At 29.3% G+C, this 18151-nt stretch overlaps 3 protein-coding genes across 16 annotated transcripts in view; 2 read left to right on the top strand and 1 right to left on the bottom strand.

The window, feature by feature from the left end:
• Positions 1-688, top strand: part of LOC145182855 (DNA-directed RNA polymerases I and III subunit RPAC2-like) — a 1964-nt gene extending 1276 nt beyond the window's left edge. For both annotated transcript variants that reach the window (XM_090085751.1, XM_090085750.1), the window contains one exon: positions 243-688. In XM_090085751.1, the coding sequence (XP_089941877.1) occupies positions 243-633 (391 nt within the window). In that variant the 3' untranslated portion in view covers positions 634-688. The remainder of the gene's footprint in view (positions 1-242) is intronic.
• Positions 689-3133: 2445 nt separating this feature from the next.
• Positions 3134-7739, top strand: LOC145183118 (ribonuclease MRP subunit P64-like). 8 transcript variants are annotated; one of them, XM_090085729.1, is made up of 11 exons: positions 3134-3307; positions 4053-4204; positions 4900-4991; positions 5380-5476; positions 5571-5599; positions 5761-5838; positions 5923-6002; positions 6308-6381; positions 6681-6736; positions 6908-6961; positions 7093-7739. In XM_090085729.1, the coding sequence occupies exons 6-11, from the start codon at positions 5784-5786 to the stop codon at positions 7482-7484; spliced, it is 711 nt and encodes a 236-aa protein (XP_089941855.1). In that variant the 5' UTR covers positions 3134-3307; positions 4053-4204; positions 4900-4991; positions 5380-5476; positions 5571-5599; positions 5761-5783; the 3' UTR covers positions 7485-7739. The 8 variants fall into 8 exon arrangements, with proteins under 8 accessions (XP_089941855.1, XP_089941849.1, XP_089941854.1 ...); XM_090085723.1 differs by having other exon boundaries at positions 5918-6002; XM_090085728.1 differs by having other exon boundaries at positions 3160-3307; positions 3974-4204; positions 5918-6002.
• Positions 7482-16774, bottom strand: LOC145202203 (beta-1,3-galactosyltransferase 1-like). 6 transcript variants are annotated; one of them, XM_090085735.1, is made up of 3 exons: positions 15986-16237; positions 10128-12158; positions 7482-8685 (listed from the first exon to the last, which is right to left on the bottom strand). In XM_090085735.1, the coding sequence occupies exon 3, from the start codon at positions 8643-8645 to the stop codon at positions 7533-7535; it is 1113 nt and encodes a 370-aa protein (XP_089941861.1). In that variant the 5' UTR covers positions 8646-8685; positions 10128-12158; positions 15986-16237; the 3' UTR covers positions 7482-7532. The 6 variants fall into 6 exon arrangements, with proteins under 6 accessions (XP_089941861.1, XP_089941858.1, XP_089941859.1 ...); XM_090085732.1 differs by lacking the exons at positions 10128-12158; positions 15986-16237 and adding exons at positions 8799-8952; positions 9141-9257; XM_090085733.1 differs by lacking the exons at positions 10128-12158; positions 15986-16237 and adding exons at positions 8810-8952; positions 9141-9257.
• Between the last annotated feature and the right edge of the window lie 1377 nt (positions 16775-18151).

The raw sequence follows: 18151 nt of genomic DNA, 5'->3' as shown, positions 1-18151 counted from the left end.
TTTATATAATTTATACACATGTAGTTTTATTCTTTATTATTTAATTTTTTTTAATAGCTTTGATCAAAGTTTAACATCATGTGCAATCCTGCAGGATTGTTTGTATACTATGTTAAAATATTTAATAAAATGAGTTTATAAGTATTTTAAAAAAAAAAGCTGTAGTATTATTATTTAGCTAGAGCAAATTGAAAGTCCAGTTATTAATCAAAATTAACATCTATTTGTGGTTTTTTGTTTAGGTACAAGTTTATTATGAGTGGCTTAATACCTGAAATTAATACACATAAATTAGATAGAGTCCAACTAAATCAGCCTGATGATGAAAGTTGTCAGACATTTGTTCTGCATAACGAAGACCACACATTGGGTAACTCACTTAGATATATGATTATGAAAAACCCTGAAGTTCAATATTGTGGATATAGCAACCCACATCCATCAGAACCAAAAATTAATTTGCGAATACAAACCCATAAAATTGCAGCTTCTGATGCATTGCATAAAGGACTAGTTGAACTACAAAAAGTATGTAGTCATGTTTTAACTACATTTCAAGAATCTGTGAAAGAATTTAGAGAGAAAGTACCTGAAGAGATGGAAACAGACAATGAAGATGAAAATAGTGATTAATACCAATTATTGATATTTAATTGCTTTATTTTATTAAAAAAAAGTTTGAAATGTTTCAAGTTTGGTTTTGAATTTCGGTTTGATTTCTAATATAATAGGTTATCATTATCTAATTTATTATCTTTTTTCTATTTATTTCTAGTATTAAAGTGTGATAGTAACTGATTAGGAATGTTATTTGCAAATATCTATATTAAGTGAATGACTGAAGTTTTACTGAAGTAAAACTTCAGTCATTCACTTAATATAGAGTCATTCACTTAATATCAGTCATTCACTTAATATATTTACTGAAGTAAAACTTCAGTAAAAGCTAAACCTAAACTAGTCAAAACTTGAAAACAAAATCAATACCAAAATAACATGAAATAGCTATTTTACATATACAATGTGTCCCATAACTCAATAAAAAAACTAAACCTATGTAATATATATATATTGATGATGATGATGATGATGATGATGATGATGATGATGATGATGATGATGATGATGATGATGATGATGATGATGATGATGATGATGATGATGATGATGATGATGATGATGATGATGATGATGATGATGATGATGATGATGATGATGATGATGATGATGATGATGATGATGATGATGATGATGAAATTTGAAAAATCTAAAAGTTGATTTAGTTGATTCTAATATCTTTCTTTCTATTTTTTCTTTTGATTTAATTTTATCAATCTTCAATGTTGTTAACTGTTATTGATGCTGACCAATTAGTAAAGAGATATCTTTATAATTAGTTTATCTTGTAAAAATAAAGTATTTATAAAGATTGAGCCTTGCGTAAGAATACCATTTATTGTGTTTTTTTAATTCAACCAAAACATCTGAACATTGAACTTAATTTAATGTATCACATAAACTTAACTCTTAGCTTACTGTATGAAGCACTACTTCATTAATATTTCTTTTTTCTCATTATAGTAACCAGTTTATGCTTTTTAAGACAAAAAGTTAAGTAATGTGTTATGGTACTCAGTTAAGGATGCAAAAAAAGTTTTATAAATCTGCCATTCTAAAGAAAGTTTAGCCGCCTTATCTGCCCCCACCACTATTTTTACGCCACTGTTTTTTATTAATTAAATTTTTTTCCTTACTTTGTGATTGTAATTTCTGTTTTGTTTGTTTATTTGATTTTAATTCATCTTCAGATGAATTAAAATCAAATAAAGCAAAATTTAAAGTATTAAAAAAGCTTATCATCAATTACTTAAATATGAAATCATCAATTACTTAAGTATAAATATAAAAATCGGAAAAATCATGTCCCCTTGCATTCTATAGAAATAATTTATGTCAATTTCTCGTTTTGTCAAAGATAGTGAAAATGTTTTTTTGTATAACTGCTTCATCAATGCCTTCTGAAGATTTATTTTCAAGTGCTGCTGAAATCATTAAAAAATGGCAAAATAGACTTATAAAATAGAGATATACTTTGCCCATTTTTGTTTTTTTCTTTAATTGGTGATTGTAATTTCCATTTTATTTTGTTTGTTTATTTGATTTTAATTCATCTAATAGATTAGATGAATTAAAATCGAACAAAGAAAATGCTCTTGGTATGACAACAGCATGTGTTATTATAACAGCATTACATACCACCTAGTTTTTTTGTTTACTCTCTTAAAGTTTTATAACATCTAGAAAATATATTGTCAAGCAACATTAAAGTATACAATTATAATAAAGTTTTTTATTCAATAATTGACTAAATTGACTTTAAGTCAACATAGTTGATTTTAAAAATGTATTAGTTGATTTTGGTTGACTTATAAAATACATTAATTAATTTAGTTGACAATCTAATAATTTCAAAGTTGTAACAAAACTTTAGAAAAAAAAATAGATATGTTTTTGTTGTGACTTAAGGGGTATAAAGTAATTAAACAATCAGTATGTAACATTATTGAATAAAAATTAGAACGTAAAAAAGTTTTATTTGAAATTTGCTTAAAAAATGGTTTGAGAATAAAAGTTGAACCAATTACCTAATGTGGCTTTGATTAAAATTACTACAACTGATATTATTGAAAGTTGATTATACCACCAAAATTAAATTAAAACACCAATAAAATTAGGAAACATCATGTTTCCTTCACTAAATTAAAAAGAAGTTATTTAAACTTAAAAAAATTCTCCTTATAAAAGTTTCAGTTCATTTTGGTGATACTTTGAACTGAAATTTCAGTTGAAACCAAATAAATAGAAGGTTGTTGAAACAGAAATTTTGGGTTCAATAGCAAAGCCAAAGATTTCCATTCACTACCTCTAGCAATTATAAAATATAAACCTAATTATAAAGATTTGATTTATTTTTTATAAAATTATATTGTACAATGTTATATATATATATACATATATATATATGTATATATATATATATATATATATATATATATATATATATATATATATATATATATATATATATATATATATATATATATATATATATATACTCTTATTTTAATTTCTGAGTAAAACTATATCAATTAATTGTACAGTAAAAATAAAATAATCAATTGTGCAAATAAATATTAAGTTTGACATTTTGTAAGCATGGTTGAGCAGCATCATGGGTGGAACCAAAGGTCTGCAGATTTTTGCGGAGAAAAAGCTAACAAAGTTTTATGGAAAGATGCAAACTTGTGTAAGTTAATGTAAGTTTTATAAATCTTTTTAACAATTACTGAATACCCTGCTTGTCAAATTTCAATCTATATTTACAATTGATAACTTGGTTAATCCATATCAAATAGACCAAATTTTTTAAAGGTCTCTCATGGACCACCTCAGGTTTTAATGAAACTTGGTAGGGTGGTGTATATCAATGAGATATGCAAATAGATGAAATTTTAACTCTTTATCTTGTGTAGTTCTTCAAAAATGGTTGATTAAAAAATGAGAAATTTTAAAATTTTAGTGGTTTTAAAGAGCTTCTTATAAACTAAATTTCAAATTCCTAAAAATCAAATTGAATGTTGGTCTACTCATGCTGGACCTGTTACTTGAATTGCTTCAATTTTTTTTTTTTTTAGTTTTTTTTCACTTTTGAATCAGATATATATTTTTTTTTTAAACCTGGGTTGGGAATTCTTGATGATAGTAAATTTTCAATAAAGAGCACTAATCACCTGAATTTATCCAAATATTTTTCTATCCAGAGTTTTTTTTTTATCCAGAGTTCTTCAAAAAACCTCTAAAAATGAAAATACAGTTTTTACTTAAGGGGGAAATTTTCATATGAAATGACGTAATTTTAATAGCTGAAATTTTCAGGATATGCTTATCTCAGTAATATACATCACCTGAACAGGTTTCATCAAAGTCTGAGGTAGTCCATGTGAAGCCATAAGTCCAATTGGCACAGAATAACCCAATTGTCATCACTGCAGGCAAATGGGAAATGTTTTACAAAGATCTGTTCAATTCAATAAAGAGTCTTAAAAAACAGTCACTGGAAAGTCACTTGGCTATCGTATCTAGAGTTTTATATAAGCACCAAAATCAGATGCGAAGAGATATACCTTTTCAACACTTTAAAAAAGTATGTCTTAGCTTTTATTTCTATTAATACTTAGTACTTAGTGTCTGATTTTAATATGTAATGTAGTCTCTTATTATGATCTAGTTTAAACATACAATTTTAAGTTGTGTATCTGTGCGGAGAGAAGGGGAAGAGGAAGAGGAGTGTTAAAATTTATTTCAAAATAAGATTGGTTTGTAAATGGGATTTTCAACTAAAGATATTTCAATCTTCATTAAACTTTAAAGTTTTATTATATGTAAACATTAATTTTTTCTTACAAAGAAATGAGGGGAAAAAACAGTTCAATCTGAATCAAGGACATTATTTTTCTAATTAAATCTAATTGAGGAAAAAAAATCTTTAAAAATTTACAAAATTTTAGTTTATAGAAAAAAATTTCATTCATCAAAATAATTTAAATATTTTTGATTTCTTCACCAAAAAATGTCCCCAATCATGGCATGTTCATTTTTTTTTCAAATGACGCTAAACTGTTAACAAAATTTATTTATTTCTTACTAAAAAATATTTCATTAGCTATATACACTTGCAATCAATTTATTTGTGTAAATAAAAATTTAAAATAAATTTGAAGTGTTCACTTTTGTACTTTTACATAAAAATAATTTATAGATTAAAGGAATTAATATACTTTTCCAGTTTTTGCAGTTTAAGTTACAAACCACTAGTTAATTTGAATTAGGGTTATTTAGGTACGCAGTCTGCTGCAAAGGTTGACCAAAGAAAATTTGTTCAATAAAATGAATGAATATCTTCACATACTTGTACCAATATTTGGCAAAAAGTGAGTTTTTAGATAAGATTTTTTTTTTAAAGTAAATATTTATTTTTTAGTAAATGTAGTTTAAATGCAGATTTTGCTGATAAATTTATAAGATAAATTGATTCTTTTTAAAAAAGCAAAAGTTTGCTTGTTGTTTTGAATAATTTGTTTTTAAGAATAATTTGAAATCATTTGTTAAATATTAGTTTTGCTAATAAAAAAAAAATATAAAAATAGCTGAAACTTAGAGCTCAACTAGAAGTATTGAGTTCCACATAAATACTCAGCACTCTCAAAGCTATAGATAAGTGTTTGCTTGTTTTTGTTAAGATAATTTAAAGTCTGTTTCTAAACTTTTATGTCCAAGATCAGTTTAGAGTGAGAGAGGTATTATTGTTTTTTTTTTCAGGGAGAAATCGTTAGAGAAAGAAGTCTTCCTTCCTTCAAAAGAGTATACATCATACATATTTGAGAGGATTTTAGGATGCTCTAAACTCAGTGTACAGGTTTGTTGTAAACAATAAATAAGTGATTATTACAACAAAATAATAATGTTTTTATTTTTAAATTACTTAAAAAAGTTTTTCATTATTTATTTAGATAGTCATTTGCTGTCAAAAAGCATTTCTGTATCCTTTCTCAAATTGAAACAGAAATCTAAAAATATTGTTTTGCTCCTGCTTTTATTAACTTTACATATAAAATTTGATTATTATTTTTAAAAACTTCTGTCTGTTAAGTCAGTTATCTTTAACAATTTAACTTTGTTTTTCTTTGACATTATTTTCAGTTTGTTAGACTCTCATATAAGACATGGTTTCTTTGTGTCTTTTAATCTCTTCGGTATTGCCTCTGTTAGTAGAATATGGTGAGCGGTTAACTTTTTATTTGTTTGTTGTTGATGTTTATATATATGTTCTTTTTTTTTTATTTTAATCCTCTTTTAGGACAGTTTGTCATCATTATATCAATAAGCTAAAGTTGATTTACATCACATTGAAGGCAATACTCAATGAGTGCTTTGAATTCAAAGTTAGTTTTTGGGAAGTACTCTCAAATTAAGACTTTATTTTTTTTTAATTTAAAAGTAGTTTTAAGTTATTTTGAATTTTTTTTCAGATTTTATTTTTTTTTAACACAAACGATAAAAACTGGAAATAAGAGGAGCAAGTTTTACAAGTTGCTAGTTACTAAGCAATATCTTCTGTTACCTTTTTATTCTTGTGTTAAAATTATTTGAATATTACTTCTCAGTTGTAAAACTCTTGGGTTTTTTCCTCATCGTTTTAAAAAGTTTCACTTTTTTCAGTATACATTTTACTAAAATTCAATTTTAGGTAATATTTCCGACCCTGGATGAATGGCTAAGAACAGATATGATCGATGTTGCCTTACCTCTTAATAATTTTAAGTAAGAATTTTTGAAACCACATTTTCCCTTTATTCATAATGCTTCAAACGTAATTATTTCATAAAAGTCAAATCCCGCATTTTTTTTTTTTTTTTTTTTTTTTTTGAAAGAATATTTAGTTTTCAAAAATAGATCAACTAACGCTGATGTAAATTTTTGCTTTAAACAAGGCTAATGTTTCTATGAACAAGACTGATGTAAATTTTTGCTATAAATAAGGCTTGATGTTTTTAAATGCTTCTTTAACAATAAATGCAAGAACATTGATGTATTATATCAAACCTGTAATTTGTTTTCAGATCAAAAGACGAAGACGGAAATATTCTTAACAAACTCTTCGGGCCTCCTCCAAAAGGTCATTATCCTAAATCCTTTTCAGTCATTACTAAATTTGATGACGTCATATGATTATAATTTGGTAGAATTGCTGTTTAGAATCTGAAGATATCGTTTAGAATTGAATTACTATACAATCCATCGCAATACAAAACAAATTGAAAGATAATTCAGATATTTATTTTTTTAGCTCATTTGGAGAAATTAAAAATTGATGAAAATAACGAAGTCGAAATACTTGGAGGTAGCTACTCAATTACATCTTAATGCATTTTCATTCTTTTGTTTGAAAAAATGTCTCTTTAAATCTGTTTTTACGAAAACGAATTTTTTTTTTGATAGCAGAATTATTTTACCGATTTTTTTTTTCTTAAGAACCAATATCTTGGGAAACATTTGTTAAAGAAAAATACGGAACGACAGAAAACACGGCTGAAAGCGTAGAAACAATTTTACGGAGAGATATTAAAGCGGAAATTATCGACGCTAGAAAACCATTGAATCGCATTAGTTGTCCTGTGTGCGGAAAAATGATAAAGAAACTAAAACCTTCCTTTTGTTCAAAGTTTCGTGTAACTTTTCGTAGAACATTTTTTATGTCAGATGTTACGAGATCTTTTAAAGCGCAATGCAGAAATAAGCCAGCTAAAACGCACGAAGCTTTGCTTGCTGTCAAACATGCATTGCTTCACGAGAAGAATTTAAATTATGTAAAGATTTTGTTTATGAGATACAGACAATTGCGGAAGCAAAGTAGACGTCTCTAGAATGGTTTCTTAGTTATTTACAAAAAATTTATATTAAATTATAAAACTTTACATGATAAAAGACAGATATTTATATCCGGCGTGTAATGCCCTCCTGTTTATAATGCTTGCGCATTTATTTTGATTATATGTACTATGATAAGGCATGTGTATCACTACTGTTGTTGTGTGATACTTACATTTAAGTTCATCCATTTGAAAGTTTTTATTATGTATTGGATTTACACCGGTTTTTAATACTAACTCTCCAATGTACACGTCGTCTATTTTTAATGGATTCTTCCAATTATATTGAGGTATTATTCTTTCAACTAGATCTTTTGAAATGATAAAACCTCCCCCGGAGCAATAACTCGGATAGGAATCAGATGGCCATTCCTTCTTACTTATCTCATAGCGACCGGTGCGGAGCACCTCAGTTTTATGCATCACGTTACCTACGTACAGTTCTCTAGAAGGAGTTGATTGATCCTTTAGCAAGCTTACTAAGGAATGAATGTTAACGATAGTGTCATCATCACCTTTAAAGAGGTAGTTAAATTTGTAATTTTCTGTAACCCATTGAAGTCCATACATTAATTTAATGGTCAAATTAAAGTTTTCTTCTGCATCAATTATAATCATATCTCCGTATTTTTTGGATTCTTTGAGAATAACTTGAAATTCAATCGGATTACTAAATAAAGATTTACGGATGCCAATTAGAAAGCATAGACTAGTATTCATATTTCTAGATTTCAGATAACTATTCCATTGGCTATTATTCCCCCACGTGTCACGAATATTCTGTCGTCTACGAATATTTTTATGGTGTGATGTTACCATCAATAATAAACTAGAGCTGGAACATCGTAATTGGTCTCCGCTATTCAAGATTTTAGCACTAAAGTCCTGTTTTAAAGTCAATGCTTTTATTTCTCCGTTGAAGCTTACATTAAAAAAGCCATTCACTTCAAAAGAATCTGACGGCTTCTCTACTTGAATCGATAAATCATCAAACAATTCTGCACTGTTAGTTTTGATCTCAAATTCCTGTGTCTTGAAAACCAAAGATTTTTGCTTAGCATTAATTCTGTTGGACTTTAAATGAAAAAACAGTAGGTAACAAAAGAGCAACAAATAAATAACACTTGACTTTTTAAAGCAACGTTGATTGCACATTTTTGTGATCGTATCCGCTTATTTTTGCCAGCTTGATTCTCTAGAAATATGTTTTGAAAAATTACACTCTGAACAAAAAAAATTTAACTAAAAAATAAAATGTGGTTAAATATGCGGTCTTGAAAATTAAAGTAAATGAAAAATTGCCAAGACCTCGCAATCACCTTCGGTGGTTTTTAATAAAGGTAGTAAATAGTTCCGCTTTTATTTTTAGGCTTTTGGCGAACTTTTGTATGCAGCCCATTAGTTTAAATGTTCTTGTAAATTGCAAAGCAATCGCACAAATTCGGTATAATACAAACCCGACCTAAGAAAATAAGTAGATTAGCGCGTATTTGTAGGATTCGTAAAAAATAAATATTTCATGTTTCATTACGCCTGAGATTATTATTTATAATGGAAAGTTATTTATGACGTCTGTGATCAAAAAGTAGTTTTAAAAAACCACCGTAAAGTTCAACCAAAAAAAAAAAAAGAAAGAAAATGATTATATACGTTACGATAATTTTCTAGCGATTATATTTGGTTATATTGCTAGTTTAAATTTTCTTGGGCTCTTAACCTTAATGAAAGTACCACCTGTATTTGTTTTTTCATTCGAATGGAACTTTTTTTATTACGTCCATGACGTAATAAAAAAGTTCCATTCAAATCAAAAAACATTTTTAACCTTTCTTTCAGATTTCAATCGAAAGAAATTTATTTTTGATGAATTAGGAAATCCATTGAGTTATTTGAATTATGAAGAAAAAATGTCACATCTTGGGTTTTCATAAAGCAGCATGGCATGGAATAAATCGGCGCAAACCGATCACATTTTTTTGTTCACTGATCAAAATAATGAAATTTAACCGGAACGAATAAGAATATTTTAAAATAAAAACAATTCTTTAAACTTAAATCCGAAAAAAGTTTCGCTTTTCAGGTAAAGAATTAAAATGTACCGTTGGAGAATAAAAAAATTCGAAAAGATGAAATCTTTTCTGATAACACCTCAATTATTTATTTTCCATTCTGAATTTTTTCGTAGAGAAAAAAACTCACGTAAAAAAATTTATCAATCTATTTTAAAAATTTCTCTGAATGCCATCTCAAAACTCTGCTGAAAAAGAAATTGAGGATGAAGTACAGTTTACACCATTTGCAGCCAAAAGAAGAAAAGTTATTAAAAGGTAAAAATAGTAGAAAAGAGTTCAATTCAAGCATGATGTAATTCAAAAATCCGAATTGCAACAGTTGGCTCTGCAACGAAACATGCTTGCGAAAGAGATTTGTAATAGATTCTGAACGTTTTTGTTTTGTAAAATATAATACTGATCGGTTTTAAATGATTTTTTTTACCAAAAACGATCAATATTTATTGTTTTTCATGTTTTCGAACACAATTTAAAAAAATCTTTTTTTTTTTTTTTTATATTAATTTGTTCTTTATTTTCTTACAGCATATGTAAAAAAAAAAATTCTAAAAAATAAGAAATTTACTTGGTTTTTATTGTTCGGTGATCTGTTTGCGCGCGGATAATACTCAATTGTAAAATCCTCTTTATCTTTACAAAATCTTCTTTATCTTTATAAAATAATGGCTTTTCTGTAATTACGAATGAAAAAGACACAGTGGTGTATTCCAATGGTTTGTACCGTATTTTGATTATACATTAACTGGAAATGAGCAATCAGAAAATGAGCCTGAGTATTCATAAGTAAGCAAGACAAATAACCGGATAATATAAGTTCAATGAACGTTGGAATTTTGGTTTTAAATCTAACTATAAAGCTCTTTAGTTAGCAATTAATTTCACAATTTGTAATCAATTTCACAACTTTTTTTATACTTCCGGTGAAATGCACCATTTCGGTTTCATTGAAGCAAAGTTTGCGAAACTTCCTAGTGTTGAAGGGATGTACTTCTTCTAGAGCTGACTCAAATTAAGTTATAATCGATTAATCAATTATGGCTTTTGCAATCGATTGCACAACAACAAAAAATTAGTTATGCTTCTTTATAGAGTTTCTATTGTAAATCTAACCCTTTGAATTCAAATATTGCATTAGTTTTTGTCTGGCTTCTCCCGTTGCTTTGCTATTGAGGTCTGTTTCACTGAAATTGCTTATAATTTGCTTTTTTGTTCTTTTTAATTTTTGATGAAACTTTTTTTTCATAAAACTGTTTTACAAACGTCTGATCTTTTTCTATTTTAGGTATTGTTTAATATAATTTTGGCATCTTCTCGAAATTTTAAACTCTGCTGACTCGTGTTTTCATATTTGTGACCACTATATTGGACCAAAGCAATCAAACCATCAGTTTTTGCTTGAAACCAAACTGTGGACCAAATATACTGCGTGCTTTTGGGACCCAAATAGGTGATCAGGACAAAATATTGGCTCCTCGTGTGTTTTTTGGTACTTGTAAATCAGCTTTGGATAGCTGGCTACGGGGAGAATGGAAAACCATAACATTTGCCATTCGAGATTTCGATCGAGTTCGAGTTCGAGATTAATAAAATGATTTTATTCATCGGTTTTATGAAACTGACAACTTTAAAAATTAGATTTAGTATTCACATCATATATATCTTTAGACAGACTAGTGTAATTGTACACTAAATTCGTTTAATCATTATGACGTAAATGAAAGATCAGGGCTGAGCTATCACTGTCAAAGTTGAACGAATTAATTAAACAAGAACATTCAAATGATTCACCAAGTAAAAAACCTGTTAAAGTACAATCAGCTTGAAATGCTCATTACAAAGAAAAAAATCATTCAAACCATAACTGTGCTGGAGTAAGTGTAGAACAAAATGACAAGTATCACTCAGGTAATGTTGGGTGGAAGTTAGGCTAAACTAAATTAATTGCACATTCATTATTCAAAACAAGTGTCTTCCTCAACAAAGCACACTTATCCTAATGCCAAAAGCTTACAAATTTCTATGAAGAAATGTAAGTTCTTTTACATGCTCGGATAGAAGACTGCAGCTTTTTAATGGAAACGATGTTCCCAGATGTCGAGTTCAGACGCTCTGAATTGACACTGATCGCTGGGATTGCCAAAAGTAATTAATCAAGCTTAGTAAGACAAGAGAATCTACTTTTACTTTGCTTCCATCATATCAGTGGACAACTATTGCGCCAAATTGTCATACCTTTATTATTTTTTGTCTTATCAGTTGTCATATCTTTATTCATATTGTAATATCTTTCAAATATGTCTTCGCATTATCATCAAGCGCACTCGTACTTGACACATCAGCATCAGCCACGCTGTCGTTGGTTGCAGTTGCTGTCATCATGCTATCGAAGGATTCCCACAAGCCTGTGGGTTGTGTTGCTAGTGTAGACTCTATTAATAAGTGCTGAGACTGGAATGGTTCTTGTTCTGGACCTGATATAGTTGAAAATTCATTGAGTAGTTCACAAAACTTTGTTGAATGCCAGCTTTTCAGGTTGTTAGCATTAAAGTTATTTGTACCTGGGATCTACCAGTGTGCAAACTGCATCTGGCTGAACCTAATAAAATAGTACAGAAACTGTCAGATATAGATAATACAGAGCAATATAGATAATTAGATATTAATATATTAGATATAGATAATACAGAGCAATATAGATAATTAGATATTAATATATCAGATATAGATAATACAGAGCAATATAGATAATTATATATTAATATATTAGATAAGTATGATCATGGTCAGTAATGCAATAGAAGTTAAAGAAAGCTTTACGTGGAAATAGGTAATTAACAATTAGTGCGTGATTGGTAATTACAGTGAATGTCGAAAAAAGATTGATAAAACACTGAAATAAACATTTCTGAGTCTCAGTATGTAAATAATTGTAATTGCTACCTCGTCGAAAGAAGGAAATCTCTGGTGTAAAGATGCCGCAAGTTTTCGCGTCAGTGAAATTCCAGAGCCTCAATTTGCAATACTATTGAAGAAACCTTGCAACTTCTTGTGTAATCCACGCAGAACTGTTATTTTCAAGGATAACGTTGGGTGGTTTTCAACATATAGTTATCTGCTAGCCTGTTCGAAAGGAGCTAAAGTTGTTACAACACTTTCGACCAATTTCCATTCGTTCATAGAGAGATTCTCCACCTTGCCAGTTAATTCAATTTCGGCTGATAAGGGCGACTGATAATGCGTTTAATTATGTATCGATTGGGCTCAAAATTTTCCGTTCGGACATAATCAGCAATAACTTGAGAAATACTTAACGAGTTAATTCCAAATTTTTCTTATAATGACGTTTTATATACGTCTGTTGAGAGTGAAAATTTAGTAAATTTTGCAGTGGGAAATCTCTAGATGTGGGAATTCTATTCCACCCTTTTTTATATTTCCAAAAGTGAAGTTTATATATATATATATATATATATATATATATATATATATATATATATATATATATATTTATATATATATATACATATATATATATATATATATATATATATATATATATATATATATATATATATACATATATTTAGTTGTATTAGTGTTTTACTAATACTATCAGTTTATCAGTTCAAAATGAGTAAGCAATTGAATAATCGGAAAAATCTTTTGGAAATTTTACTTCAAAATCCAACGTTAAAAAATTGCAAAATTGTCAAAAGTCGCTAAATATTCAGTTGGAACATATTAAAGAGGTACAAGGAGACCCAAACTATTGAAAGAAAAAGAGGCGGTGGAAGGAAGAAGGGTTTTATTAGCAAAAAAAACTTGAATTCGATCATCCGGTCAATTAAAAAAGTTTGAATGCAGTCGTTTCCTTGTCAGAAAAGCACTCAAGAGCAAGGATTAGAAAGCTTACGCCTAGAAAAAAATCCCGAAGCGATCAACTGATGGAGAATTAAAAGCAATTCGCCGCACAAGAAAACTCGTCAAACTTTTCAACCGAAAAATTTTTTGCGTTATTGAAGACGAAGAAACGTACTGCAAAAAGAATTTCTCACAGTTGCCCGGCCATCAATATTATTATCAGTCAAAAAGTGTCTATATCAGCAAAAAAGTTATTTATATTCAGACAGAAAATTTTACTCCGAAGATCCTTGTGTGGCAAGCGATTTGCTCTTGTGGCCTTAAGAGTGTTCCATTCATCACTCGAAAAATTTTGACTTCAGATTTTTACATCACCAAATGTCTTCAGAAACGTCTTTTGCTATTTATTAACAAACACAGCAAGGCAGTTATCTTTTGGCCGGATTTGGCAACGATCTATTACTCCAAAAAGACAAAGGAGTGATGCAATCAAAATGGCATCGAAACTGCCCCAAAAGATGTGAATCCTCCAAACTGACCTAAGCAGCGCGTAATCAAGAGGTACTGGGCACTTGTAAAAGGAATCTTGTTAAAAAGCAACAAATCAGCAAAAGATGACGAAGAATTTAAGCAAAAATAGATAGCAGCATCAAAAAAGGTTTCTAAAAGCACGATCCAGGCCATGATGGCACCTACTCTCAAAAAAACTCGATTACTTTCTAAGCGTCCTTTGATATCTGTACAAACTGATTAAAAACTTTAAATGATAAAATAAACTTCAATATAAAAAAAAAATTGGATTTTATTTGTTGAGTATTTCTCGAATTATACACTCATCATGAGCCTCATTATGAGTTCATCTCTTTTTAATTGCCTTTGTTGTGCATACAACAATTGAGATGATTGAATACTGTGATGGTAGTGCGAGACAATTTTTATACATTTCTTTATCATGTTACTCATGCCTTCAATTTCGGATACTGCATCATTAATTGATAATTGAAGTGTATGAGCAGAGCAAGATAAGTCCATAAGGTTTTGGCACATGTCCATGGCTGCTCTCATTTTACTACCATTGTCTCGAAGAACGTGGTAACGATCTTGGTAACAACCAGTATTCAAATGACTTCTCAAGAGATTCAAATATTGTTTCGTCCGTATGTGACACAACCGCAAACGGTTTATTCTCCAGTGTATATGATTTTATTTGAAAATCAACAGTTAAACATATCAAACAAAAAAAAATGTAGGAACCAGTGCGCGAGAAGACCATATGTCTATGGAAAAACAATAGGACGGCATCCCGATAAACTCAGTAGTAATGAAATCATCACTTCTCGTTTCAAGCTTTTATGCATAGTTGGCACAACACTGAGAGAAAAGGTAGTCCTACACGGAATATGATACTGAAAAACAACCAATTTTATAAGTGCTTGAAAACCTTGTTTTTCTACGAAATTGTACGGCAAGTAATCGGAAGCTAACATTCGCCAATAGCTCATTAAGCTTTTTCGTAATCAAACGTCCATGTTGTTGTTTTTTTTAAACTGAAAGTTGTTTTCCAACTTTATTTTTTTCCTTTTTTATTCTTTTTGCTTCTTGTGCTTTTTTCTTCTCAGGTGAGTAAATGAAGCCAGTTGTAGATGAAGTAGAACAAGATGTTTTTTGATTGGATTTTCCAATTTTACAAAAGCTAAAAATTGCATCAATAATTTTGCGCCTATCAAAATAATTCCAAAAAACGCTCTCCTTCATTTTGTAGCGTTTTAATAGTATTTTGTAGCGTTTTAATAGTTCAATTTTAATATTGAACCAAGGTTCAAAACTCAAAATATATTCGATTAACTAAATACATTCGATTCGAGTGGAATGTTTGGTGACAACATATCACGCTCTTGTCGTGATGTTGAATATCAATCAAGCTACTCTTTTAGCATTTCCATATGGATTGATTGACTCTCACCATGCTCTTCAGATACTGCTCCCAATTTTGATCTTCAGACCAAAGTTGGGAGCAGTACCTGAAGAGCATGGTGAGAGGTTTCACCAAGGTATACTAGTCATGGAGAAGCGTTACCAAGGACAATAGGATGAAGCGATGATGGGCGGTTACGTTTGGGGTTTGGAATATTCAACAACAAGACATTTATTGCATCAAACAACAATATGTTTATAATGTTAAATAATATTAATATTAAAATAATGTTAATAATTGTTGTTTGATGCAATAAATGTTTTGTTGTTGAATATTCTTTTCTTGTAGAATTTATTAAAATTTGTAACTGAAAATAAAACATCAGTATTTTAAATCTCATGATTGCAAAATTTTTAGTTCACTATATCATCGAAATAAAAAGTCAGAAAAAAAAAATCAGAAAACTGATCCCGGGCCATTTTTTTATTCCCAATCTGCCCTTGTCGGGAAACCAACCGACATGAAGAGGATCAGGTATAAAATTTACTTGATTTTTTGCAAGACATAAAAATCCAAGTTGTTTAAACTTCTTATTTTTAAAGTGAATAAATTGACATTAAACAGAGAGCTAAGTATTATTTACATACTTTTGAAAATGTACCAATAGCAATAAAATAGGTATCGAATGCAGAGTTTCCTCAACCAATCTATCAAAATACTTTTTCTTCCAGCTCCAATTTTATTGAATTTTGAAATTTAATAAATAAATTTATCTTCATTTGTTTTTGCTCATTATATTTTTTAGAATTGACAAAGCAAACTTAAACAGTTTAACTAATCGTTTTGGCTCTTCATTTCATTATTTTTTTAAATCTCAAATAACTCAGGTAAACACTGTTTTGTCATACGAACTTTGGGATGATTTTTGCTTATGTCGCTGTACCCTCATTAAAATTATGTAATAACTTTGTTTCAATCACATCCAGTTTTTTCTTGTGAGAATATAACCCGAGATGGAGAGCTTAAGAGATTTATCTTATATTGTATTTAGTATTCAGTAAAATAAGGTTAACGTAAGACTTTTAAAAACGCTGTTTTATCCATGGCAATAAAAAACCTTAATTTACCAGGCTTTCCACCATTTTCACGTAGCAAAGATGCGAGTAAATTGGTTTTAAAACGATTTGACTTACTTTGCAGTTCACTTACAATCACAAACGAAAAGCAAAAACTTTCGTTGCTTCTCACTTTAATTGGGGAAAGCACTTACGAAAATTATTTAAAACATACCACGGGATACACTAATTACATACCGGCAAGTTGTTGAAGCTTTCAATGAACATTTTAAACCTCGAGTTAACCAGAACAATGAAATTTTTATATTTCGCAAAATAGCTCAACGTACAGATGAAACCACTCAGGAATTTTTCACTCGATCACACGAATAAGCCCTTAAATACGAGTTTGCTGATAAGGATAAAGAAATTAAACAACAAACTGAGCTTAGTACAAACTTTTCAAAACTACGGAAATGCAGTTTCCAAAGCCCCAACAAAACTTTATAAGATTTGTCAACTATGGTAAAAACATTCAAGTTGATTGACAATTAAATAGAAGAACTCCAGAAAGACACGATAAAACAAAACCAGGTAGATACAGTAACGAAAACAAAAATTCCACCAACCAATAAAGCAATGTTCAAAACACCAAACGAGAGAAAAAAAGATCGCTGAAAAGAATTTGCTACCGATTCGGGAATGAATTTCCACACACTAATATATTACTAGCTTTGGGGGAAACATGCTATTCCTGCGAAAAAATTGGGCATTTTGTAACAGTCTGTAAAAGTAAAAAAAAAAACGAACAAAATACAACAATACAGCGAGAGAAAAACCAAAGAAATGAACAACTTTCTACGAAACCACTAAATATAATTTACAAAAATATCATCGAATCCAAAGACACTTACTTAAAGTTTCAGCAAGGAAACTTGTACCCTGTAGTTGTGTCGGTATAGTAAATGTGCTTTCCTTTTCTGGAGACATCATAACGAATTGATGTCTCTAGAAAAGGAAAGAACACCTACTATACCGACACAACTAAGAAGCCATTATCAAGAACCGAATCTGAAGTCATACTCAAACAGAGAATGATGTCCTATAGAGTTATGGAGGAAATACTAAAACATGCACAAAAACAAACAATAAAACATTTCTTTACAGATGCTTGAATGTACTCCGAGATAGAGAACTTAAGAGGTGTTTATCTCATTATAATTTAGTATTTATTGTATAGAAATAAACGATAAGAAAAAGTTGTAGTACATCTTCAAAATACTCATTTCTAACCTCATATGCATGCCTTTGTTTAAATAGCTTCATTTAGGCGACAGTATAAATATTGCATTCAACTAACTTGCATTTCATTTTCGTTAGTTACATCGTAAATAGGTTACGAACGTCTTCCAACAATCCCGACAGTTTTTTTTATGTGTGTGGAGGATGAACTGTTACATCTTAACGGCGAAATTTCACACCATTTATAAGTAGTGCTATATAAACCTTTTTGATTTCCTATACAGCATCAAGATAAATCCTGGGTTCCACATAATTGTTTTGTAACGTGTATGATACTCTTATTAGGTGGGAGTAAACAAGAACCTGGGCAATTGCCATTTGCTGTGCCATTAGCTTAAACGGAAATAAAGATCATGTAGTTAATTATTATTTTTGTTTGACTAAAACAAAAGGCATTACAACTAAGTCCAAACGATCTATCTAGTATCCAAACTTGTCTTTGGTCAACAGATTCAT

This window comes from Hydra viridissima, unplaced genomic scaffold (genome assembly GCF_058129835.1).
Source record: "Hydra viridissima isolate aposymbiotic clone 2 unplaced genomic scaffold, HvirCarnegie_v1 scaffold_4, whole genome shotgun sequence".
Lineage (NCBI taxonomy): Eukaryota > Metazoa > Cnidaria > Hydrozoa > Anthoathecata > Hydridae > Hydra > Hydra viridissima.
The sequence above is the reverse complement of the archived record's forward strand: the minus strand, read 5'-3'. Positions and strand labels throughout refer to the sequence as shown.

Excerpts from the sequence above, each read along its gene's own strand:
- LOC145183118 (XM_090085723.1), top strand. The coding sequence starts at position 3,217 with ATGGTTGAGCAGCATCATGGGTGGAACCAAAGGTCTGCAGATTTTTGC. Across the intron at positions 4,205-4,899 it reads CTTTTCAACACTTTAAAAAA|GTACGCAGTCTGCTGCAAAG; the intron begins GTATGTCTTAGC and ends AGGGTTATTTAG. Across the intron at positions 5,477-5,570 it reads GCTCTAAACTCAGTGTACAG|ATAGTCATTTGCTGTCAAAA; the intron begins GTTTGTTGTAAA and ends TTATTTATTTAG.
- LOC145202203 (XM_090085737.1), bottom strand. The coding sequence starts at position 8,645 with ATGTGCAATCAACGTTGCTTTAAAAAGTCAAGTGTTATTTATTTGTTG.